Source organism: Saimiri boliviensis, chromosome 11, assembly GCF_048565385.1.
Source record: "Saimiri boliviensis isolate mSaiBol1 chromosome 11, mSaiBol1.pri, whole genome shotgun sequence".
In the NCBI taxonomy this organism is placed as follows: Eukaryota; Metazoa; Chordata; class Mammalia; order Primates; family Cebidae; genus Saimiri; species Saimiri boliviensis.
The window spans coordinates 55,306,584-55,334,011 of NC_133459.1; the positions used below are offsets into that span (position 1 = coordinate 55,306,584).

Consider the following 27,428-nt stretch of genomic DNA (forward strand, 5'->3'; position numbering starts at 1 on the left):
TCTCTGACATTCCAATCGTACTTGAGTCTAGAGTCTTCGTATTAGTTGTCTTCTTTGCGGGAACCACCCTTTCCTCTGATGTTTATAGAGCACTATTCTTATCATTTGGATCTCTACTTAAGCGTCACCTTTTCAGAGAGAACTTTCCTGATCATGTAGTCAAGTTTCTGTGTTATATCACCCAATTTTAATTCTCAGCAAATCAGTAGCCACCATGCTCATGTACTTATTTGTTTATTGTCAGTCTCCTCTTTCTAGAATGTTCATCCCAATCATTTTTGTTCATTGCTGCATGTTCATTTCCTAAAATAGAGCAGGGGCTTAGTAACGTGTGAATTAATTGATCAATGTGTAATTGCAAATTGTGATAAGAGCCATGTAGAAAATGAACAGGTTGTAGAAATAGAGACTAGCTGCAGGGGATGAGGGAAGATAGTCACTTAGTTTGGGACGATCTGGGAAAGTCTCTTTGAGGAAGCGAAATCCAAACTGAGGTGAGATCCGAAGGATAAGGTGCCAAACACAGGGGTGAAGGTGTTCTGGGTGAGTGAACAGCTTACCTAGGCCCTCTCTGAAGAAGGGGCACGGTGTTTTTGTGAAGGGAAAGAAGGCATGTGTGGCAGAAGCCTTGGGATAAGGGAATAATAGCAGAAACTGAGGTTGGAAGAGGCCAAGAGGCCTCAGAGGGTCTTGCTGGTCATAGTAAGAAGTATGAACTATATCTGCAGTTGCAGAGAAACCACTGCAGAGTCATCAACAGGGCAGTGCTTGGTCTAATCAATGGGTCAGTCAGTTATTCTACTGCCATGTAGAGCACAGATTAGAGGAGCAGGAGTGAACTCAGGAAGAACAGTTAGGGGCATTGCTGATGTCCAAGCAAGGAATAAAGAATGGACATGTAAGAATATGACAGATTTGGGATGTATTTTGGAAGCAGAATTTAAGGAATTTATAGATAGACTGGGTGTGGATTGTGAGGTGTCAACGACTCCTTTCTCTAAATTGTATTTTTATCATAGACACACATGAGTGTGTATGCATGTACACACACACACACACTGAGGTGAGAAGGACAGGATGTGCTTGCCTGAAGGTGTCAACTTTGCGGTAAGGACACCCCTCAGACATTTGGAAATATGGTAGGGATTCTGGGGGCAAAGAAAGGCCTCTAAATATACATACTTGTTTAAATGCATATTGTAATAATTGCAATTATGTATTTGTCTCTTCTGCAGACTATGAATGTTAGTGTTCAAGTCCTAGGCCTATTGTTCCTGGGGTACATTTTGTGTCTATCAGAAGGCTGGGCCCACAGTAGGTGCACCATGAATACGCACTGAGCTGCATTTCCCTTGCTTCTACCACTTGTACAACTTGTATCATCATGTGAGTGACGACCACCTTTCCATTTAGAGTCCTCTTTCTTCTCCAGATTCCCTGCCCATATTTTTATACGTCTGTGGAGCATTTCCACCAGGAAGCTGGCACCTCCAAGCAATAGCATTCATGTCCTTCTTACCCCAAACCCTTCAAGCATTTCTTCCTGAATTCTTTCTCTATAGAGACACCACCATCCTCCCAGTTTACTTGACATAGAGAGGTGGAAAATAGTTGACTATTTATTATGTGCTAAGCTCCATATCAAGTCTCCTCACCTAATATTGACAATGATTCTGTGAGGTAGGCATAGTTTTCTCATTTCCACAGATGAAGGAAACAAGGCAAAGAAGTCATATCACTAGTAAGTGAAAAATATGCAAAGTAAGTTAAAATCCAGGGTTCTTTCTTTTTCAGCTTAGTTGCCTTTATTGGAACTCACAACCTGGGAAAAATTCTGTCTTTCCCTTCTCTCCCCCTACATATCTCATTAGTCATCTCCTCAGTATCCACAATCCACCCCTTTCTCTCCATTCCTAATATTACTGATGACTATGCTATGCCATTTCTCTGCAGGTTCCCTCCAGCCAAGCAGACATGCACAGTGACAAATGTATCAGAGATTAGATGGATATTTCATAAATGCCTTTGGAACTAAGTTGGTGGTGGTCTGCTCCAGACCCCTTCTGTGGCTCATGTGGATAGGACTTGGCACATTTGTTTCAGCTTCTGAGCCCTGGGTCCCTCAAACTGCAACATGAGGTAGAATGCTTCCTGTCAGTTAGAGAATCTCAAGGAGTCTGGTCAGACTTCCTCTATCAGGTATGCTGTGATGGAAATCCTGCATAGAATAGCAAGTTAAACTGCTATGATTCTTGGCCTTATTGAAAGGGCTTTGCAAAGACCTCACAGGAAATGACTTAAGTTGATGCTTTGCTCACAAAAAAACAGCCGTAGCTTTCTGCAGCCCTATCAAAGACAGCAGGCCACAACAAAGATGACAGGCAGTGTGGTAGTGGAAAAAATTCTTTTCCCTGAGATTTTTTTTCTGACCTAGGCTCTGCCATTCAGAAGCTGGTATGTCACATCTCTGAGTCTCGGTTTTTTCATGACTAAGGTAGAGATCGTCATAACTACTTTAAAATACTATTGTGAGAATTAACCAAGATAGTCATGAAAAGCACTGTGATACCTTAAATACTGTCCAAGCAGCAGATACTATTATCGATTATAATTTCAGGTGGAGTCAGTAGGTACTAAAGCCATTTTGATCAAGCTCTGTGAAATTAAGATACATGGCAGTGACATGGTAGCAAGGAGTCCACACTTTGAAGCCAGAAACATTTGGGTGGGAATCTTGGTTCTAGCATTTAGTAACTGTTTGTACTTTGATTGAGGAACAACACTTAATTTCTCCTAGCCTCAGCTTCCACAAGATCCAAATAAGAATGATAACAAGCGTTTGTTTGGTTGAGAATAATTCTAAGTACATGTTGCATGGTAAGTGTTTAATAGGTATTTCTTCCCTTTAATGAAGGATATGAATATAGCGTAGTGGCTGGAAACGTGGACTCTGCCAATTACTAACTGTGTAATCATGGGCAGATAATCTAATCATCTTGACTTTCAGTTTCGTCACCTGCAAATTGGAAATACTGTCATCTACCTCACAGAGTGGTTAGTTGTGAGGAATCAGTAAATTTATTTAGGACCCACACACTATTAAGCACTCAATAAATTTCAGTTGCTGAAGTAGGTTCTGAGTCAGATTGCCTGACTCAAGTCCTATTTCCACTCTTTATCAGCCATGTGACCCACAGGCAAATTAACCTCACTGTGCCTCGGTTTCCTCTTCTAAATGAGGCAATGACAGTACATACTTCATAGGGTTGCTGTAAACACGAGGTGAAACAATCTATGTGAGCATGTGGCTTAGTGCCTGACACAGAGTAAGAGTTCAAAAATGTTACCTATTATTGCTGTACTATGTACAATATAAACATATTGTCACATGTTTATTATTCCCAAATTTACAGTTATCAACTCTGGAACGTTAACTGTTCTCTCATCTGTAAAGTGGGGCTAAGAAGGTCTGTCTCCCAGGGTTCTGTAATCACTCAGCTGTGAAACATTACTCAACTGGGAGGGAAATTATTATCATGATGTCCAGCCTGCAGTGGCTGGAACATTTGCTATGAACTTGGAGCCTCAGCAATCATGCCTCCTCCTCCACCTGCCCATTTCTTTGATCAAGGTCATTCATTTCTGTCTCCAGAGCTTCATCCAGTTTTGGAGGGACCACTCTTCCCATTTATCAAGGTCACTTTGGATTCTCATCACTATCTTTCAAAGTGTTAACAACTCTGCTCAAATCAGTGCCTGCTTTCCATCATCCCTAGCCCTGATGGATGCCAGATAACAGTGACCCTGGGAAAGACCCTTCCAGCAAGAGTGCAATACATCCAACCCATTATTGATCATCTCTTTCCAGTCAGGGCCTGTGGACCAGCCAGTCTACCACCTAACACACAATGTCTGAAAAGCTACAGGGACAGAATTAAAAACCTCACTAAAGTTAATGCCAATTATAGCTCTACATCCTCTTGCTCCTTCCTCCCTGCCTTCCTGTATTTCATTCATTCCTTTAGCCTTTCCTTTGACAAACATTTACAAAGTACACATAACATAAGAAACACTGTCTAGATACCAAGATGATTGGTATGGTCCAATCTATGAGCCTTATCAGGGGGCTCATAGAAAGTAATGGAGTTTCTCTTTGTCAAAATCATCTGATTATGGTGAGGGATAATTTACTTAGTTACCACCCAAAGTGAACTAGCAATTTATTTTCTTATTCATTATTTGGTTTTAGGAAAATGTATTTACATATAATAACATCTACTATTTGTGGAGCATGACCCATTCACACCTGGCATTCAAACTGATCCTCATAATAACATTATGAGGAATTATATTATTATTTCCCTTAGTTTTATAGAAAGAAAGTTGAAATTCAAAGAGCTTCAGTAAATGGCTCAGTGTGACTCAGTTAGTATTGAACCTAGGTCTTCTGATTTAGATTTGTGAATCTTCCAAGTATTCATCCATTTTTCCATACATCCTGTCATTCATTTTATACTATATGTGAAAGGCTTAGACTCTAGCAGCGGTGGTAAGAGAGTCAAGATTTACTGATATTTACTGTGTGGTAGACACTGGGGTAAGCAATTTAAATTCACTATCTCATTTAATTCTCAGGACAGAACTGTGAAAAGGATACTATTATATATAATCTCCAATTCACAAAAGAAGGACTGGAACTCAGTTATTCTCTGTTAAATAACTTGCCCAAGGTCACATGGCTACTAACTGGTGAAGTCAAACTCAAGAAACTGTAATGTTAAGCAACCTGCAACAATGGCTCAAGGATGTCTTAACCTAGGATTTTTCAAAGTGCAGACCATAACCCATTAGTAGATTGTAAAAGAAATTTAGTGGGTCATGATCAGCATTTAAAAAGTGAAATATAATAGAATGCAAGGTACCAGAGTATATCACACGAAGTGTAGTTAAGTATTGAAACTTCTTTTAAACCAAGCACAGTGGCTCCCTCCTGCAATCCTAGCATTTTTGGAGGCCAAGCTGGTTGAACCCAGGAGTTTGAGATCAGCATGGGCAACATAGAAAGACCACATTTCTATAAAAATTAAACAAACAAAAAACTAGCCAGGCATGGTGCATGTGCCTGTAGTCTTGGCTACTTGAGAGACTGAAATGGGAGGATCACTTGGGAGGATCACTTGAGATGGGAGCCTGGGAGGTGAAGGTTGCAGAGAGCCAAGATGACACCACTGCCCTCCAGCCTGGATGACAGAGTGAGACCCTGTCTCAAAAAAGAAAAAAAATCTTTTTTAAAATGAATGTGTGTGTAGACTGGATCAGGATGTAAAAGGTATTTCTTACTTTGAGAGTGGTCAAGAAAGTATTAAAAATACAGTCTTAACCCAGTGAGCTCCACTAACTGTAAAAAATGTATTTAATTACTTTAAATAAAGGAAAAATCATCAATAGCCCTAAGGGAGGCATTGGGAAGTATATTAGTCAGGTTCTCCAGATAAACAGAACTAATCGAATACCTGTATCTCTATTATTTTCTCTATATAAAATGTATATATAGTATAAAGAGATTTATTGCAATGAATTGGGTCATGTGATTATGGAGTCTGACAAATCCTCACATCTACCGTCAGCAAGCTGGACACCCAGGAGGGTTGATGGTTTCATTTCAGTCCAAGTCTGAAGGCCCGAGAACCTGGAGAGCCAGTGACGCACTTCCAGTCTGAAGGCTAGCAGGCTTGAGACCCTGGAAGAGCTGACATTTCCATTCAAGTCCAAGGGCAGGAAAAAAAAAAGTCAATGTTCCAGATTGAACAAAGAATCTTCTCTTATTCAGAGGAAGGTCAGTCTTTTTGTTCTAATCAGGCCTTCAACTGATCACATAAGGCCCATGTGCCTTAGAAAGGGCGGTTTACTTTATTAAATCTAGCAATTTAAATGTTATTCTCACCCAGAAACACCCAGAATTATGTTTCATCAATTATCTCAGCATTCCATGGCCCAGTCAAGTTGACACAGGAAGTTAACCATCGCAGGAAGATAGACAGGTGGGAAAGCTGGAAGCAGATGTCAGTAACAACTATGGAACTAGGTCTGGAAAGTCTCATGTAATCAAATGGTTCCAAGAGTGTATCTCAGTGGAAATAGAGGAATAAGCATCATTGAGTTCTAACTCTGTAGCAGGTTGCATGCGGAGACCTTACATGCACACTGTCTCCTCCAAGCCTCATGGCAACCCTTCCAGCTCTGTTTGGTGGCTGTCCTCATCTGTAAGATGAGGACAGCCAGGCACTGAAAGGCAAGATAACATGTCCAAGGTGACACAGCTGGTCAGAGGCAGGGTGAGGTTTGAAACCAGGTTTTTAATTCCAAGTGCAATGTTTCTTGCAGTATACCTAGATGTTTTATTTTATTTCATTTATTTTCCTTTCTAAGACATCAAACTGTTCTGATAGCTTTAAAAGTGAGTAAATTGGGTTTTAAAAATAATTAAGGGAATATAATTTTATATATCCATTTCTAAATGTAATGTTGGGTCAATTTGACCCATTGATTGGGGATTGTAACTGGGAGAATTGTTAATGTTTAAACTGACAAGGCACCTGATTGTTCTGAAACTTAAGTACAGCCACAGAGCCAGGAACAAGCATAGTGTGCTGACTGGTGACACTCAAAGAGGTGAACCTCAGAGAGTTGCAGGATGGAAGAAGTGTCTAACCCAGGGATGACAAGTGGTCTTAAAAGCAAATGCTACCTAGACTGCTGAGTTGAAGATTGGAACACCAGATATGGGCTCAGTCTGAAAGTGCTGAGATCGATTAGTGATGTCTGCCAGAGGCAAGGGGCTGAGGGCAACAGGGCTCTTAGGCTGTGTATTTACTATACCATTATTAAAATAAGGCAAAGGCAGCCCAGATGATTAAGCTATGTAATTTAAGTCTCTTAAATTACCATCATATTTATGCATTGTGGCTGTTGTTTGATTATAAATCCCTTTCAGGATGATTCTGAGTACAACATTTACCCTCGTTATACAAAGTTGGGCACAGGAAACAATCTCAGTGGGAAACCGTACTCACAATCTAATCTCCACCCATCCACTCATCCACTCATTCAGTAAATGCTCACTAAGCACCCATGATTTCTGGGAACACAGGGGTGAAACACACAGAGCCCTTCCCTGGAGAAATGTGCAGTCAGCTGGGGGCCAAGAATAACATAATGTGATAAATCTTTAAATAGAAACAAATACAGTAGAAGCAAAAATGAGGGAGCAACAATCTTTTCTTCTCCTCCCACTTGCTAAACACTAAAGAGATTCAAGCCTCATCTTCTACTAGGAGTAGAAGTTTTCCTTGAAGAGAAGGGAGTTGCATGGAAATGGCTGGGGCAGCTAGTAGAAAGGGTGAGTAAAAGGAGATGAATGTCCAGATTCACCCAAAGGCTGGACTTGGTTATGGAAGGGCTTGCTGCTGAGGCCAGGGCCTAAATGAGAATGATCTTGACTCGATTATGCCGGGAGTCATGATGATAACAATGACCAGAGTCAGTGTTGGCCTCTCAGAAACTGCAGAGAGGATGGCAAGCTGCAGTGATCATGCAAGGTGAACACTGAAAGCAAGAGAGTCTCTGCAATGGAAAAGAAGGCCAGCATTTCAGTGAGCATGCACAGACCTCCAGCTCATTGTTCACCACTGGGCTGCACTACACTGAGCAATGCACTGGTCCCTAGACTTACCATACTCTTTCTCCTTGATTTGCATATGCTGTTTCTTCTACCTGGAATTTTGCACCTCACCTGGTTTATGCTTATTCATAAGCATGCTTATTCTCTGCTTATTCTCTGCTTAGCTCAAATAGGACTCTTCCAGGCAGTCTTTCTGTCTCCCCAGGTTTGGGTTAGGAGCCTGTTTTAGGTGGTTTAGTGTACTCAAGACTTAGCTCTGAGTGTCACACTATTGCAGCTGCCTGTGTCCAGCGTGCATCCTGTTCATGTTGTGTCCCAGAGTCTTGCCCATCGACTGAGCCTGGCCCACTGCAGAGACTCAGCGTTTTTCTAGCTTGGATGGTTTCAAATTCAAGCCCACGTATGCTGGGTAGCCTCCAGAGCTTTCCTAACACTCTGCAGAGTCAGGGGTGGTATCCTAAATGTTCTAAGCTGAAATTAGACAATGAGGAGGGTGAGGTGGGCAGGAACCTTGTTGTGAAAGGTCCTATGTTTGTGGCTAGGGACTCTGGGATGGCCCCAGAGGTCTTTTTGTGTGTTTGTGTGCCTGCTAACCAACCAGTCACCCAGACAGTTACTGGATTCTAACAAGCTCCAGGCTTTATCCCCAGTTACCATGACAACCAGCCTTCACAGTGATGGATGGTATTGATTGACTGACAGACTCCTAGTTTCTTGGCTCTGTCCCTACTCCCCTTAAGTCATCTGCATACACATGGAACTGAGACTCTCAGCACCATCCTTCTGATTTTGTCTTGATTTTGAATTTCCAGCTCTAATATCACTGAAAACAGCTTGATACTTAAAGGAGAAAAGCTGAGATGGTGTCAACATTCTTCCCAGGGCCATCCTTAACCTCTGTCACATAGGCAGTATAATATGGCATATAGAACATGGGCTTTGGACACAGGCCTTGGTTCAATCCCAATTCTGTTATTTTCTTATTGTGTAACTTTGGGCAAGTGACAAGCTATCTAAGTTAAGTTTAAACTATCCCAACCTACTCCTTTCTAAAATGGGACTGATTATTCCTATTGTGGCATTGTGTGTGAACACTGAGTAAGCTGACACATGGAGTATCTCTACCCAGCACATAGTAGTGTTTATGAAGTCACCACGTGCCCTTGTCATCACCAACCATTCTAGTGCTAACCACTTAGACTGCAGAAGTGTCCATTAAGAAATCCTGGTTTTTGCAAACTCCCCAGCCTCCCTCTTTTTCCAGGCACTGTCCTGAGCACATTACATGGCATGGATCACTCATTGAACATTCACAACGACACTAGGAGATACACAGTATTAAAATCCCCATCTTATAGATGGGAAAACTGAGGCAAGCGAGGTTAAACAATTTGCCCAGATAGTCTTTGGGCAAGGGTGGAATTCCAGCTCAGGAAGTCTCTGTTTCAGAGTCTGGCCTTCGGCTAGGCTGCCTCTTGTCGTGGTTGAGATCATCTAGAAGAACCAGAGCCTCTGAAGAGCCCTTTTCAAGTAGGAGGAAGACATGGGACTGTAGTCTTAGCATTGCCTCCTTCTGCCTATCCTCCTTCTCTGAGCCTCTTTGCAGACTGAGGTAGTCAGGAAATGAGGGGTTTGGAAGGCTCCTTTCAGGACTACCATTGCCACTCACCATGTACAATGAATGTTCCTCTGCAGAATAACAATAGCCTGATGAAATGGACCATCCACTCACTGTGTTTGAGTAGGGCATATCTTGCTTCAAGACATGATTCTTGGGCCTGTTAGTCTTGGGTGACTTTGGCAAGTTACCTAACAATAACAGCTAATCTTTATTGAACACCTAATTGCGTCAGACAATTTTTAGGGATTCACTTACAGAAACAATTATCATTTCCATGTTAAAGATTGGGAATATGAGGCACAAAGCCATTAAGTGAGTTACTCAGGTCACTACTACAGAAGGTGAATGGTAGGCCTCTGAACTCAGAGGTTATACTCTTAATCATCACAATTTCTGCTTTTCCTAATCCTGGTGAGTCTGTAAGACAGGTAAATCCTTCTTGCCCCAGAACAGTGTTGAGAGTCTCCAATGAGATAATGCAGCTGAAAGTACTTTATAAAATATAGCATGAGCTATTAATCTAGTATGAGATATTACAAAGCTGGGATTTGCATCTTCAATTAAAGAAAGACCTGTGACTCCTTAAACATTTTAGAGGCATTGTCTAGATAGGCTGGAGTCAGCCTGTCCCCAAGCCCTCCTGGGGGACTTGGCACATGCCAGGCTCTGTGTAGAGATTTGCACACCCAAGAGATGACTTAGAAGCCTGTAGTCTTATAGGAAGAACAGACCAAGAAATTGACAGTTACTAGAGTAAGCTAAAGGGATAGAAGCACAGGGATACACTGGGGCATAGATATAGGGCCCTTGGGGAATGAGGAAAGGTTGTCTGGAACTGAGTGGGAGAAACTCAATTAAAGAGATAAAGGGAATTTCTAGCACCTGCAAAGGCACCGAGGTATTTCTTTTATTCTCAGGTGGTTGGGAAGAAATGTGAGTTTTAATGGATAAAAAGAAACACAAAGAGGACAGGTGAGTTAGTTAACACCTCCCAACTAGCCCAGCCACAGACTCCAATCATCTTTTCCAATGTGATGGCAGAAAATAGACTGTTAGATTCTCTTTCCACTCCTGAGGCTGTCTTTGGGAGCAACAAATATAGCAAAGCAATGTAGCAGATAAATCGTAGCAACATGAATGGTATTTGTTTGTTGCAAAGAGATAAATAATGCACTACACCTGCTGTTTTCCACCTAATGCTTTTAATCTGAGGAATGACAGACTTGCGGTGTTCTGGCACCTTGGAAATCAAGCTGCCTGGTTCTGCCTGAGTGCCATAGAGATGCAGAAGCTCCATGGAGGTGTGAGGTCACTACCAGAGAAGGTGAATGGTAGGCTGCGGAACCATTCTCCCACATGTGCCACCACCAAGACCAAGTGGGAAACAAGCAGAAGACATGGTGGCCAGACACATAACCTTTGGGCTCCTAGCCTGTCAGGTAGCCACAAAAACAGCTCACCTTGAGACCAGACTAGAATGAGAAGCAATCCAGCCTCCTATAGAGGTTAACCAATTTGCTCACATAATCATTGGGCAAGGGTGGAATTCTAGCTCAGGAAGTCTCTGTCGCAGAGTTTGGCCTTCAACTGTGCTCTCTTGTCATGGCTGAAATCATCTAGAACCAGATCCTCTGAGAGGATCAAGTAGGAGGAAGACATGGGACTGCAATCTCAACATTGTCTCCTCCTTCTGCCTAGCTTCCTTTCTCTGAGCTTCTTTGCAGAATGTCAGGAAATGAGGGGTTTGGAAGGCTGCTTTCAGGACTACCGTTGCCACTCACCATGTGTAATGAATGTTCCTCTGCAGAATAACTGTACTTCCTTAGGGATCTCAGCTGATTTGCATCTCCCTCTTTTCCACTCTGGAGTTTAAGTCACATTGACTTTTCTGAGTAGCATCTTGCCACCGAGGACACAAGTCCTCTGCATGGTCTCTCTCATCTCCATTATAACTCCTGGCTGTGTCTGGCTAGTCCCTATTTGCTCTACTTGTCTCTGACTCCTTCTCCTGACCCCCAAGGATGCCTTCCCTGACCTTGCTGCCCTGTGTCAGAGTCCTCCTCTCACACGGCAATAATTGTCTGTTTCCTTGTCCATTTCCCCACACTTGAATCTCAGCTCACTGAGGTCAAGCACTCTCCTTAGTCCTCCTTATTTCTCAGCTACCTCTAACACAGTAAAACTTCATTAGGTACTTATCGATGTTGTCTCAAATGTTCTTAAAGCATTCTGATGTGTTCTTAAAGCCTCAGGATCATGGCATTAGCAGTCACCTTAAAAGATCACTGCTCTTTTCTACCCCTCAAACCCTCCTGTACCCTCACAGGCAAACAGACAGCCTCAACTTGGTCCCCTGCAATGGTGAGTGCTCACTGTCTGCTGAAACACCTCATCTCTGCTTGGCTTCTGACTGTGATGATGATCTGCCTTATGCTAAGCCTAAACTTGCCTTCCTGTAGCTTCTGTCCTTTGGGTCCTAGTTCTTGCCCTTGTAACTACACAAATAAGCCTAATTCTTCTTCCTCAAAACAACTCTGTGGCGAGTTATAATCCAGTTCTACTGGTCTCTCTTAAAGAGAAATATTTTTTCCTTTCTTCAAGTAAACTTCCTTAGTCCCCTCTAATATTTTCAAAAGGATGTGGCTTTGAAGGTCTTCACCCTCATGCTTATTTTTCTCTGAATATTCTCTATTTTTAAATTTTGTTATGGTAAGAATATTTAACATGAATTCTACCCTCTTGGCCAATTTTAATAGTACAATACAGTGTTATTAACTATAGGGACATGTTGCTCTCAGACCTTATCTTGTATCATTGAGACTTTAGGCTCATTGACTAGCAATTCCACCTTTCCTCTTGCCCCCAGCCCCTGGCAACCACCATGCTACCCTTTGATTCTATGTATCTGACTCTTCATATATCTAATGTAAGTGGATTCAGGCAGTCTTTATCCTTCTGTGACTGGCTTATTTCACACAGCATTACGTCCTCAAGGTTCAGCCGTATTGTCACATATGTCAGGATTTCCTTTGTAAAGCCTGGATAATGTTCATTGAAGAAAATGGTATTTTCTTATTTCTGTTTTTAAGTGTTTTTGCACACAGCTCTGAGTTTCTTTCACCTATGGAGAGGAGAGCGAGATTATTTCCTCCTCCATTTTACTAATTATAATTTGTACCTGGTTTCATTACCCTACTGAGCAGGGAGTAATCTAAAACTCCAAAGCCTTTTCTTTTGTTCTCCTGCTAAGCTGTGTGTTTCTCACTGTGCTTGTGCATTTGGTATTTTGTCTGTAGGGTAGGATGTTAAGGTTTTCCCAATTCAGTCTCATTTTGCTATGATATGGTTTGGCTGTATCCCCACCCAAATCTCATCTTGAATTGCAGTTCCCATAATCCCCACGTGTGATGGGAGGGACCTGTGGGAGGTAATTCAGTCATGGGGGTGGTTACCCTCATGTTCTCATGATAGTGGATTTGCTCTCATGAGATCTGATGGTTTTAGAAGGGGCTTCCCCCTTTGCTTGCCACTTCTTCTTGCTGCCATGTGAAGGAGGACGTGCTTGCTTTCCCCTCTGCCATGACTGCGAGTTTCCTGAGGCCGCCCCAGCCATTCTGCACTCTCAGCCAATTAAACTTCTTTCCTTTATAAAGTTACCCAGGCCCGGGTATGTCTTTATTAGCAGTGTGAGAACAGACCAATATACTTGAATACTAATATCCACGAATCCTTTCGAGGCCTTTGGGATCCTGATTCTTTAAGTGAATTATCCTTGGCTTTTTCTAGTTCTTATTCTGAATGGATATGATGGAACTGGCTACTAAGTCCACATCCAAGGCATTGACAAAGGCACCAACTGAGACAGGATGCCAGAGCCCTGTGGTAAGCCACCAGAGACACTCTGCAGGACTACCATACTCAGCATCTGATCCAAGATCCAGTGAAGAGGAATCATCTGGAATATTTGTCTGAAAAACAGATTTCTGATTTCACAGAAATATACAATCAGAATTGAAAGAGGTTGGGCCTCGTTACCTGTACTTTTCAAATGCACTCCAGATGACCTCAATGTATAGCCTGGGTTGTGACTGGTCAGCTCCAGAGCTTACTGAGTTCAAAAGCCCGAAACAAACTACAGTTTAATCTGGTCCAAAGTTAAACCTAAGGAGTCCAGCCTGATGGGATAGGGGTGGAGCAATGGCAGAGGATCACCTGGTTCCGTTAATATAGTCAGTCTATCCACCCTACATGCCCATCTGGGCAAGTTTTCTACTTCACACCTTTCTCTGTTCCTTTGACCCCAAACCCCCACCCCCAACTCTTTGTGTTTATGTCTCTGGAACTGAGTCCTGGCTTCCAATGCCATTTTCAACTCCTGGATTTTGGTACCAAGTTTTACTTCCCCTGCCCCGACCCCAAGTTATTAGTCTCATTTTCTCACAGGCTGACTGTAGACAGCTCTAAATTTGGCATCTCTTACAGCCTCCGATGAGAGACTCCTTTCTAGCCCTGGTATATTGAAACAAGCAACTGTCAGGATACAGATTGGTCTTCATTTAAGACATTGCTCCTAGCCTGCTAACTTCTCAACGGCAGGATCTTACCTTTGCAGATTTGCATCATTTTCACATTAGTTATGTTCTCAAGGTGTCTACATTGCCCAGTATGTGATATGCTGGGGATGGTACACAGTAGGTGCTTACTAAATGTTTCTATCAGATGGAAGAATTTAGACTGAGGTAATAACTGAGATTATAAAAATACTGCAGGCTTCTAAACATGACAGGCTTCAGCTTGAATTTGTTTCAACATTTTTTAACTGTATGGCCTTAGGCAATATAATTAGCCTTCATGAACCTCAGGCATCTCAGCTTTAAACAAAAAGTATGAGCTAGGTGTCCAAGTGTGCTTCGGCTCTCAGGTTCTATGATTCTTTGTAAGTCACAGACTCCCCTTGCTGGCTGGTACCCACTCTGGGGTCCTCAGATGGCAATTCTCTGCAGTCAAGTCATGCTGCTCAAGTCAGGCTGGAATTCTCTTCTCCCAGCAGCACGTGGCAGTCTGTCGGCAGATCCTTCATGAGCATAATCACACCACAGGCATCTTCCAGCCCCCATTAATCAGCCTGTCCTGTCGCTTTAATTCAGCAGCACTCCACCACTCACCTAAGTAATCACTCTGGCTTCTGCCTGTAAATTCTTTTCAACCACTTTTGTTTATCACTGTTGAAGCATTTTTTAATCAAAACAATTAAATATGCTAAATCTTCCCCCAATTAGTCATGCATTAAAAATTTAAAGTGTTTGAATGGAAATGGCAGAAGAAGCCCTTTGCTCGGTGCTGAGTGCCAGTGCTCAGAGCATCACTTCCCCCAGGCACTTTCAGCTCAAGAGTGACTCAGAAACTGATATCCAAAGAGTCACAGAGGGCTACAGCTGAAAGGGGTCTCAGAGATAACAACCTCTTCATTCCATAAATGGGAAACTGAGGTCCCATGGGATCATGGACCTTTTTTAGGATCACACAAGGTATAAGTGACTGGAATTTGAATTTAGGACTTATGACTTCTAAGTTTCCCTCTATCAGAAACCCTTACCAAAGGACTCAGGGCGTTCATTTATTTACATGTCTTTTTCATTCATCAATCAGTTATTCTGAAAATACTGACTGAACATGGCACACCCTGCATTGCTATGCTGACAAGACGATGGTGAATTAGATAGAAATCCTCGACCTCATAGAGTTTGCAGTTTAATGGGGACACAGGCAAATAAACTTTGATGCTCAATATTCCCTTGAAAATAGAGAATCTAATCTTTAGCTCAGTTGAATGACAGGTCTACATTATTTTTCCTTTCTGGTTGACAGAATAACACTAGGACTGGAAATAATTATTTTGTATAGTTATAGTTTAAAAAAGTGATGTCTCAAAATACAAACTTTGGTTTAAAACTTTCAGAAGGCCCCTTTAGCTACCGAACAGGTTGAACTCTGCAGCATGGTCAATATTCCTCTGGTCTATGTATCTAGTTTTATTTTGTCAGTCAGACCTAGAGTTGGAAATCCAGGCCTGTTTATTTATGTAGCAATATGGCTTTATTGCTTTGAGAATTATTTTCTTCATCTGCAAAATTCAGGTTCCTCTGTGGGTCCTCAGATACAGACAAATACAGAGATGGCTAATGTGGGCCTGACAGTCTTTATGGGATCTGAGGGGCAGGTAAATTTTCCACGGTGATCCATCCATCTTCTAGCAAGACTCTGGCCTCTCTGGGGTGCAATGAGGCCCTGGACAAAAAGAATTGTGATGAAGATGATCATTCAGACACAGAGAAATTTAGTAGCTCTGAAGAAAGAGGGAATTATTCAGATACAAAAGTACTTCATAGAGTAAATGACATTTGAATGGAAGCCTTTGGAATGATGATGGAAAGGGAGGAGGAGAGGAATTTATAGTAGGGGTAAATATGTGCAAAAATTAAGAGTAATTGTACCTATCATGGGCCAGGCACTGAGGTAGGCATGGGGGCAAATGCAGATGGATGAGATAGAATTATTGCCTCAAAATCACTCAATAAAAATTGGCCAAAGGAAAGTGTGCTAGTGTCTTTTACCAACTAATATATGCACTACATATCTCTTTTTGTTTCAAGAATTATTCTGATTGGAACCATGCAGAAGAGAAAACTGAAATTGGATTAAAGAACCAGCCTTTCAATCCACACCTTTTGGACTCCAAAGCTGAAGCTAGTTTTTACTACTGTGACATAGTTGTACCATATCAAGTGTCTTTTATTCACTCAGCATTTAGTGTTTCTCTGTCTCCCTGTTGCAGGTGTTACAAGCACAGATGTCACAAAATGTTTTGGAGGCTCCTTGGGTATTGACTATGCATTCTATGAAGGCATCCTAACTGTTGGTGGAAGTTTATCAGCAAAATCTTGTGAAAGATTTGGAGATGGCAAAACTGGCAAGTATTCAGCAATAGATGCCCCTAAAAGAGAAGCCAGGCTTTCCTCTGGACACACATGGAAGCTATTTTTTTCCCCAATTGATTTCATTTTAGTCAATGATCAGACTGCATAGATGCTAAATACCCCCAAACAAATGACCTGTAGTGGCTCTGTTTTGAATCTACCATGGGTTGAAAATCACCCTAGAAATATTTACCTTTGTACAGGGAAACCTCCTAGACTTCAAGTGTTAGACAAAGCTCCAAGTAAGAGCTAGAATAGAAGGAATCTGGAAAATGGGCTGTTTGAATGAAGGCCTGTCATGTTACAGTTCAGAGGGAGGAAATAAGGCTGTTGAGAAAGGAGAATATGGTTACCGAGTCCAAGCTCAAAGAATAATTATTAGAGAGGGATTGCATAGGAATATTTTATGGCATTTCCTGAACAAGTCAATTGATGTGTTCATGTGTTCATTTACTCATTCATTCATCAAACAGGTATTGAGTTTTTTTTTTTTTTTTCCAAGTGGGAGGCACAGAGGATACAGGGATAATGAAGAAGTTTATAGTGCAGTGGGTGAAATAGGTATTGAACAGGTTCAAGCTATTCCCATTGCATTGCGTTACCAATACCTCAGTGCCTTAAGTCAAATTGTTTCCTCTCTCTTTTTATCCTCTCTTTATTCACCTGGCAAATGCTCACTTACCTTTGTAGACAACTTACCTTTCTTCCTGACTGTCTCCACACCTCCTACTGTATATCTGACTAGTTTCTTTCACTGTGCCCACTGAGTCCTACAGTAACTCTATAGCACCTATAGTATTTGATTGAACCTATTTGGCATATAATAGACACTGAGAAGACATTGGACATATGAATGAATGAGTGAGTGTATGGATGAATGACCGACCACCCATTTCCTGTCCTCCCATCCTTTTTGTGGGCTGGGCTGTTCTCCCAGCGGACTCCAGAGGATGGGTCTATTTCTGAGTCTAGGTCCTTCCCTTCTGCCTTTTCCTGCTAGCTAATCCAGAAGAGTAGTCGAATGGCAAATATCTAAGGACAACATGTCAATTCTCTTCTGAATCTCATTAGTGGGGTTTGTTAACCAGTCCTTGGGCTTTTGGGGAAATGAGCTAATGCAGTTTATCCTCTTAATGGCAGAAAAGGACAGGAAGGCCATGGCTGTGGAAAACGTCATTTCTCGGGTGCGAGGTGGCAATTCTGCCTGGATCGCTGCCTTGACACACAACACTAGCACCATTTCATACCGTTCCTGGGGGAGGTCATTAAAGTATAATCCTGTTGTTATCGATTTTGAGGTAAGTCTTTTCGCAGTCGAAGAAACTCTACATCCATGAGGAATGAAAGTGAAGCAGACCAGATCATTTCATATTTCTTATTATGAGCCCATCAAAGAACAAGATTAAATGTAACGGCACACTGAACTGGTGGCCTTGCTTGTGCCTGGCTTCAGACCCAGGCCACTAGGGAGCTGGGGTTAGAAACTGATGATCTGGTCAGTGCCCAGTTTAACACTGGCTGTCTCAGAAGTTCCTTAGCATTAGGCCACATTCGGCAAATCATGCTTTTCATTTATACATAAAAGACTTTAAAGATCACATGGGCTAAATTAGGGGGTGGCAAACTTTTTCTGTAAAAGGTCAAACAGTAAATATTTTAGGCTTTCTTGGCCACATGCAAGCTATGATACCCAAAGCAGTACTGTGAGTAGTAGTAGTTACTCTTCTTTCTCTTCTTCATCAAAACTCTTTAAAAATATAAAGGTCATTCTTAGCTCAAAGGTCATATAAGAACAAGCTGTGGGTTGGACTTGGACCCAGGCTGCAATTGGCTGCTGCACTCAAAAACTATCTCATCTCCCCATTACAGGAACCTCTGGCATAAATACAATTCCCTCCCATTAAAAAGATTAGGAAACAGGCTCTGAAAAATCAAGCAAAAATGTTTGAGGTCACAGATCTCAGAGGTGGCAATGCTCGGATTTCAGAACTTTGGACTTTGTATCCAGTTCTCACTTCTCTCTATTCTAGCAACTCCCTTAAAGCAGTGGCTCTAGGGGCAATTTTGTTCCACAGAGGAAATTTAGCAATATCTGAAGATATTTTTTATATTTTTTTCATGACCCACAGTGGGGCAAAGGAGGTGTTACTGGCATCTAGGAGTCAGAGGCCAGGGATGCTGCTAAACATCCTTCTATGCACAAAACAGCCCCTACAGCAAAGAAATATCTGGTCTCAAGTGTCAATAATGCTGAAGTTCAGAAACCCTGCCTTAAATGCTTAACCTCTCAAAGTATGGAAAACTGTATTCTAACCACAAAGGAAATAATTGTTCTAGCAGTTGCCAAACTACTTCTGTAAAAATGCAGTGTAGTCCATTTAAAAAAAGACTGTATTTCAGACTTTCAAGCAAAACATCATCATTTTCTCATCCATTTTCTCTCCACCCTTGCCTAATTTTCTACATATATTTAAAGTCCAGTTATGGATACAGTCCTCTTCTTAAAATATATGCCTACAGTTAAACCAAGAAGTCTATTCTAACACCCTGCTTTCTATGAAGAAAGAGGTCAGATAGATTAACCTTGATTTCATTTCTTCTTCAATAAGTAAGAGACCAGTTTCACGCAACCGTAATTCACATGGGGTTTGAAAATTGCTATCATCAAGCTATTAGTGATTTGAGCAAAAACTGTAAAATTGATATCAGGAGTAATACATAAACTTTCACAGGCAATAGGTGAACTTGGTATTTGCCTTGAGAAAAACTCTGGGAAGACTGAGTGTCATCATTTGGAGAAGACCAATACTGCACAGTCTTTTGGAAAAAAAGAACCCAGACTTGTGCAAGATTGGGTGGGAGGGAGGGGAAAGACATAATTTGGGTCACAGCTCAGCCACCTTTTCAATGTGTGACCTTTGGCAAGTTACTTCCCTCACCGAGCCCCAGTTTCCTGCTCTGTCACATGGAGCTATTTCACAAGACTTGGGAAATCAGAGGCTGTTTAGTAAATGCCAGTTGAAGAAACAGGTTCAGCACAAGATCTCAAAGCTAGCAAATGACAGAGTCCAACTCAAGTCATGTTTGATTGACACTAACATCCTCAATCTCTGCACAATTCATATTGCCCCCTGAGAAGTCGTACCTGATGCATTAAGCCACAGGCAGCTTTAGAGCAGGGAGGTAACACAGCTAGCACTGTGCTTTATAAAGAGAAAGCTCACAGGGTAATAAAGGGCGATTTGAAGAAGAGAGAGATTACAGACAAGTGGAACAGGTAGGGGTTATTTGGAGCCTGATGTTCAGAGTGGAAACAGAATCTTACTCACTTGCATATCCCCCAGAGTTCAGCAGTGCTTATTTATAACCAGTACTTAGAGTTAGTGAATGTAGGAATCCTGTTATGTTATGTTTGTGTTATGTTATTTTGCTATGTTGTGTTGTGTGATGTATCATTATTCGTTATTTTCTTCTGTTACTACATTGTATCATTTGACCTCTGAGTCTTTTTTCTCATCTGCAAAATGGGAACAAGATCATATGACCTTGTTAGATCTTGCCAATATCTTTTCAAGCTCTAACATCCTAGGATCCCTTTTCTCCACTTCTCTTTCCTCCTTCAACTCCACCAGCCCACCCTATGGAGCGCTTCCTCTCTTCCTGTGGTTCCTGGGAGGGAGAGATCTGAGTTGGGGAACTGGCTGCTGAGTCCCACTGGAAGGTCAAAGAGAAATTGCCCAATGGTCCTGGGCTTCCCTGGATCTAACAGTCATCTTTGACCAGGCCAACAGGGCAACCTATTATACACTGACTTCCTAACAATGGGACTGAATTCCCTGAACTTCCAGTAAGTGGTTTTCTCCCCTCGGCTGGGGGCCCTATCAGTCCTGATATCACCTGCCTGCTGACCTCTGCTGCAGCCCCTGACCACAGACCAAAGTCTGTTTGCCACAGGTCTTTCTGCACACATTTCCAGGAACCCAGTCAAAGCTATTGCCAGTGCCCGCAGTTGACTTCTGTTTCCAGGAAAGTGAGACTGCCTTAATGTGGCTCAGTCCCACTGCTGCCTTGCTCTGTGACCTTGGCAAATCACTTCCCCTTTGGGGGCCTCAGATTCCTCTCCTTTAAAATGAGGGATCTAGAGAAGATCCTTCCTTTTATGAATGTATTAAAATGTGTAACATTGTAAGCATGCTGAAGATAAGCACCATATGTGCATGCAGTTTGAAAAATACAGGATTTTTTTTTTCCTATTATCACATGCATCTAACAAAAATCGTGCTTTATTTTATGTCATTCTTCCCTTGTACAGTAGTATCTCACATTCAGTACTTCTTTAGATACTCATAAGAAATCTGGGAATTATTATTCTCATTTTCTAGATAATGAGGATCAGGCTTAGACAGGGTAGTTGAGTCCCCGGTCATATAGTTAGAAAGTGAGCCACATTTACTTGGCTTTTACCATGTGACAGGTTGTTCCTCTATATCATTCCCTTAATCCTCATAATAATCCCGGAGGGTGCGATGACTGTTCTCCCTTTGCAGATGAGGAAGGAGGCTCTGCGTGTCATGTACCAAAGATCACACAGCTGGAAGCAGGGTAGTTGGGGTTTGAAGCCAGGTTTTCCAGCTCCAGATTCAATGCTGCTTGTGCTTCATCTACTGCTTCTCAGTCGAGGCAATTCTTCCCCCTGAGAAATATTTGGCAATGTCAGGAGAGTTTTAGTTTTCACAATTGGAAAGGGGCTACTGGCACTTAGTGGGTAGAGGCCAGGGACTCTGCTATAGCAAACAGCCTATAATGCATAGGACAGCCTACTCCTGCCAATAAAGAATTATCCAACTTGATAGGCAATAGTGCCGGGGTTGAGAAACCCTGAACTATGGTCATGCCTGGAATGGGTTGCATCAATGTAAATAAACCCCCACCCAGCCACACCTAGCTGTCACAGTTACACCATTAGGAGAATCGCTCGTCAATGACAACAAATCTACCTATCAAGGATGTTATTAATTCCTGCATTGAAGATTGACAATCAAAACACACACTTTTCCTGCTTCTTAAACGTGGTGGAGGGGGCATATGAGTTGGCACAAATAACTTCTAAGCTGACCTGTTACTCTGGGATTAGGAGTGCACAGCTTTCAAGTTAGGTAGGTGATTCTTGTGAGGATTGCACCCATTGCTCCAGGATTATTGTGAGGATCAAGGGAAATGATATAGGGAAAAGGCCTGTCACATGGTAAAAGCTAGGTAAATGTGGCTCACGTCCAGCTGTGTGGCCTGGGACTCTTAACAACCTCTCTCTAAACCTGATCCTCATTATTATTTCTTAGTAAGTGTGTGATTCTGAGCCAGTCACTTAAACACTTTACGCCTGAATGTCTTCTGCTGGGAGAAATTAAATACCTGTGTCACACAGTGGCTGTGAGGATTCAAGGTAGTGGGAGAGGTTGGGTGTCTGTGTCTGTGCCTAACATGTAGCAGGCCTTCTAGAAGCTTGGTAGTCAGTTCTTGGGCTCTGGGAAAGTACCCGGAGCCCAGAGAGGAGCCCTGTGGTCTTTCTGCACCCACAGGTGCAGCCTATCCATGAGTTGCTGAGGCACACAAGCCTGGGGCCGCTAGAGGTCAAACGCCAGAACCTGCGCCGTGCCTTGGACCAGTATCTGATGGAATTCAACAGCTGCCGCTGTGGGCCCTGCTTCCACAAGGGGATGCCCATTCTCCAGGGCACCAGCTGCAAGTGCCAGTGCCATGTGGGTCACCTGGGCCCTGCCTGTGAGCAAGCACAGATAGAAGGTAAGGCCCGCGCATCCCCACCCAGTTCCAGCCTGGCCCAGCTCAAAGGGGCCAGTGCAGAAAGGACTTTTGGGGTTCCCAGTCCCTCTTTTCTGAGCCCTCCTAGCCGCTACCCAGGAACCACCCAGTAATGAGAGTTCTATTACTCACCCATCACACTCAGTGGTTCTTGTGCTTTTTCCCTGCCATCAAGACCTTTTCTCAGAGGTGAATTGTTTTTCACCAAGTTGTATATGGACAACAGGATTCATTCCTGGAGGAATGAACTGGTTTCCTAGGACTACCATAACAAATCATTACAAATTGGGTGGCTTACACTAACAGAAGTATATTGTTTTGGACATCTGGAAGCTAGAAGTCCAAAGTCAAGTGTGTTGGCTAGGTTGGTTTCTGCCAGAGACCAAGGGAGTATGTGGTCCATGCCCACTCCTATCTTTTGGTGATTGTCAGCAATCCTTGGCATTTCTTGGCTTATAGATGCATGACTCCAATCTTTGCCTCTGCCTTCATATGGCATTCTTCCTTCTATAACTCTGTTTCTCTTCTTATAAGAACCACCTGTCACTGGGTTAGGGCCTACCCTAATCCAGCATGACCTCATTTTAATGTGATTTCATCTGCGAAGATTCTACTTCCAAATAGTGTTATGTTCACAGGTAATGAGGGTTTGCCTTGAACATATCTTTTGGAGAAACACAATTCAACTCACTAAAAGAGATAGGTAGTTATCATTATAGTGTAAGGAGTTATGACTAAAAACAAGGTTTGGGCAAGGAAGGTTTAAATGCAGATAGCTGCAACATGAACCAACTGGTACCAGGGAAGAAAGTTATCAAACAAGCATTAAAAAGTCCATCCCTTAAAAACTAGGAAGTCTGGGGACATGGATGTGAATCCCAGCTGCTTTACTAAGTCACTGTGGGACACTGATTATTTACATCTTTCTGGGGTTTAGCTTTCTCATCTAACTTTCCTTTTAGCCCCAAGAATCTCTATGCATGTTCCAATTCCTAAGCTCCCAATTTTTCAAGCATGTGAAACTGCTTGTATGGTATATACATTGATGACAAAGCATATGGGCTACCTAATCATTGTATGTATTAGCCTAAATTGGCTACTTCAATGAAGAAAACACACAGGGAAAGACAAAGAAGTCTGGATAGGCAAATCCAAAGTATTACAATTGACCCCTGAAAACAAAATGTTGAGCACAGGGTGAATGGTGCTGAAGCCATGTGGCCCAATGGCCATGTGAAAGAAACAGTCCAAACACTCTTCCCAGTTCACTCAATGGGAGCCTGATTCAGATGCCCCCAGAGTGAAAGATGGGGTAACGGAAGTCAAGAGCCCGGGATAAGATTCTTCTCTGGCATATTAGGATCTCTGTTCTTGGTGGCACACTTCACCAGATACTGATAAAGGAAAGCAGGCAACCCAGTGATGTGGGAAGGCTCAAACCTAGGTACTAAGAAGAAGATATGGAAAGACTGGGAACTTTTGACATGGAGAAGAAAGACTCAGGAAGGACAAAGTCCACATAAACTACCATTTGAGAGAGCATGAAACTTGTATTCTACAGCCACTGAGATTAAGTTGTGGGACTAAAGGAGAGAAACTACAGCAAAGGGATTAGGGCTTAATGAGGGAGAAGTTTCTGCTGCATGTACTGTGGCAGGAGTGAGGGAGGGAGATAGATGAGCACTTTTCAGGGAGTTGCAATGGAAGAGACTTATTCTTCCTGGTTGGGCAAGACAGCCTCAAGATCCTTCCTACCCCCAGAATTTCTGAGTCTCTGACCTAAACAAAGGATAGCAGCATGGTGAGCAGTTGGTAGTTTGAAGCTTAATATCGTTAAATGCAAAATTGAATTTAAGTATTTTAAACTTCAAACTACAAATACCAATTTCTTTAGGATTCAAGGGGATCCTCATGTAGTAGACCTGGTTTAAAAATGAGATGGTGAGTTGTTATTTCCTTATTGGAGAGTTGTTCCAAATAGGAGGCAGGATAGCATAGCTCAGGTATCAAACAGATCTTTAGGTTTTTATTTTTTATTTATTTATTTTTTTGAGATGAAGTTTCACTCTGTCACCCAGGCTGGAGTGCAATGGCATGATCTCAGCTCACTGCAACCTCTGCCTCCTGGGTTCAAGCGATTCTCCCACCTCAGCCCTCCAAGTAGTTGGGACTATAGTCATGAGCCATTACACCTGGCTAATTTTTATATTTTTAGTAGTGATGAGGTTTTGCCATGTTGGCCAGGCTGGTCTCAAATTCCTGGCTTCAAGTGATGCAACCGCCTTGGCCTCCCAAAATGCTGGGATTACAGGCCTGAGCCACTGCATCTGGCCCAGATCTTTAATTTTTAATGCTGACAATTCGCACCTAGGCATACCCTGTAAAATGAGATTATATTGGAAACTTCCTCAGAGGTGGTGTTGAGGATTAAACTAGTTAACACCTGTGGTAGGCTCTATTAGAATAAGCAAAAGAAGAGACAGCTTCATGTGGGATGTTTCATTGGTAGAGGATTGTTCTGGGTTGTTACCTGTTCAGATACCTCCTTTGCGAGCAAAAGGGAATAGAATCTGGGTCCCAGTGAACTGCCTGTGTCCTGTGGGAGGGACGCTGAAAGAGGTAAGCCAAGAGGGTGAGTGAAAGCCAAAGACATCATGAAGGAGCATGCAGAGAATACAAACCAGGGAGACCAACTCTCAGGGCCAAGGCTGGCACACAGTTGCCTTATGTGAATTGGAAAAAGGTACTGCCTGGCAGGTGGGTGAATTGGGAGAGAAAAAGAAAACCACTCTGGACTGATACAGCCCAGCTCCAGGGCCCAGGGCTTTCCTGACTTCTAAAGCAGGATATCGACTGGGCTGCAGCTGCCATTTTCCCATTGGCCAGGCAGCATTCCCAAGGGGAACAAAGATCAATGACCAAAAAATACAACCAAGCCTTATTCGTAGCAGCCATTATAGTAGCATGTATATGAACTCATTTATTTCCCCAAGAACCTTATGCCATAAATGCTATTATTGGTCCCAATTTACAGATGAGGAAACCAGAGCAGAAGGAAGGTTGAATAATTTGCTCAAGGTCACCTAGCTAGGGAATGAAAGAGCCAGGATTTGGACCCAGGACCCAATCTCTGAATCAGTACACCCCACTGAGTCACATCCTAAGAGTCAGGAAATTTGAGAAATGAGAGTAGAGGGTCTCAGACAACTTTAGTAACTATCACTTTAGGGATTGGAAAGTAGGGTATGTACCAGTTAATGGTTATCAACCTGGCCTGGCTTAAAGGAACAGATGTGAGCTTTGCCAGAGTAATTTCATTATAGCACTCCAAGGGCCCTTAGAACCAGTGACTTTCTTGGATTCCTGTCCACCCAGCAAAGAGGCAGAGAGAAGAGGGAGTATGGGTTACCCAGACTTGCCTCTCCATGGTCCAGGGCCAGGCTCAGTGGCAGGCATGCTGAGACACCTGCGCACGTGGTGGGCATCAGAGAAGGAATGGGCATTACATAATGATCTGCAGAAAGGGAGGAGACAGAGGGCTGCTCCCGAGGTGCCATTCCTCCTGCAGGTGGTGCACTCAGTTCATTGCAGGCAGCTCATGGTGTTCCACCAACCTGGCTCCACGCAAGGTATGGACATCAGGTGGCCTTGGGGCTGTCATACTGAACTTTCAGCCTGATGGATACTGGGCTGGCAAGGAAGTCTGAGGTAGGGCAGTCAAATTCCTTGGAGGCCCATTACAGTCCCTGGGAATTTTCCCAGCAAGCCTTTGCCTATGGGGACCGAGGCATGGAGGTGGGAGAAAGAGAGAGCCCTGCTGTGGCTGCCCCATCAGGGAGTATAATTACAGAGCTGGAGGGAACTTGGAGATAATCCCATCCAATGATATTCACACTGTGATCTGAGGAGCCTTGGGGTCTCAGAACCGCTCCAGCAGAGTAGGGTGAGCCTGACAGGCATCCAGCTTCAAATAGAGCAGCTCCACTTTCATCTGACTTAGAGGTTGGGGTCCACGTAAGATTTCGTTTAGGAAAAATGAAATTGTGATTAACAAAATAACGATAGAAAAAAAAACCCATTGGATTAGTCTATCCTTTTCATATGACAGTGTCCAAAACTCAGGCTAAGCCCCAGGCTAGGGTGATTCTCTGAGCTAAGATTTCCAGATATTCCATGGTCAGTGCATGTGTTCGAATGCTCCGTGCAGAGTCTGTTACCCTCTGCGGCTCCATTGCCAGAGTCTGAGGGATTTGATTTGCAGATCCTTAAAAGTTTAGCAATCCTCTCCAGAGAGGTGTCTGGCTACACCTTTTCCCTGACTCCTCAGTGGGCCAGCGCTCCCCACTCTTCACAGCCTCCAGTGACTCTGTGTCATTCTTCCAAAAGAGCACACCTCCTGCCTCCCTCCACTATCCATCTTCTATGGAACTGCAGATTCCAATTTCATGAGATGAGCTCCCAGAGGCCTCTTCCTACTCCATCCAGAGTTTCAAATTAAGTGCAAGGCAGTGAGCACAGAGGTCTTGGTTGGCTACCGGAAGGCATTTCCCCAAGGAGGGATTGCAGACCACTCTCTGGCAACAGATGGCCCTCCCTCAATAGCAGCTCTGCGACTCCCTGGACAGAGACCCCAGGGGCAATTAAGAGCCTCTCTGCCATTATCTCTGCAGATATCCCTTGCTACCGCTAGACTAACAAAGGAGCAAAGACCCTACATGACTTATTCACACCTCCAACAAGCTGCTGTCGACCCAAGAAGAGGAGGCCAGTCTGTCTCCCAAGGGTTCAACCCACCCCTCCCTGTTTGTCACTAGACAGGCCCTCCCTTCTTAGCTATATGCTAACCTCTTTCTCCCTGGGAAATTTCCTCTGCAGGAGCCAAAACAGATGGGAGCTGGAGTTGCTGGAGCTCCTGGTCTGTGTGCAGAGCAGGCACCCAGGAAAGGAGGAGAGAATGTGACAATCCCGCACCTCAGAATGGAGGGGCCTCGTGTCCAGGTCGGAAAGTACAGACGCAAGCTTGCTAAGGGCCTCTGGGCACAGGCTGGGCCAGACGCTGTGGATGTTGTCTCCCGCACTGACTATTGGATACAGACTTCTTTCAGCTGAGACAAGATGCAAATTAGCACACTTTTTTCTTTGTTCTGCCTGCTTCCAGGCCTAAGACTAGATCTTGCCATCTACAGCCAACTATTCTATTACCTACAAAATTCAATCACTCATTCAGCAACTGGGTGTTGACCGTTAACTAGAAGCTCTGTCCTGCTCACAGCACTTTGGATGGTCAAAAAATAAAATAAAATAAAATGGAAAACTGAGAGTAACTCAA

The 27,428-nt window shown here is 43.1% G+C and overlaps 1 protein-coding gene across 1 annotated transcript in view; it reads left to right on the plus strand.

The window, feature by feature from the left end:
- Positions 1–27,428, plus strand: part of C8A (complement C8 alpha chain) — a 63,351-nt gene extending 35,923 nt beyond the window's left edge. The window contains exons 8-11 of the mRNA XM_003921508.3: positions 16,138–16,272; positions 17,420–17,577; positions 21,859–22,081; positions 26,975–27,428. Of these exons, the coding sequence (XP_003921557.1) occupies positions 16,138–16,272; positions 17,420–17,577; positions 21,859–22,081; positions 26,975–27,126 (668 nt within the window). The 3' untranslated portion in view covers positions 27,127–27,428. The remainder of the gene's footprint in view (positions 1–16,137; positions 16,273–17,419; positions 17,578–21,858; positions 22,082–26,974) is intronic.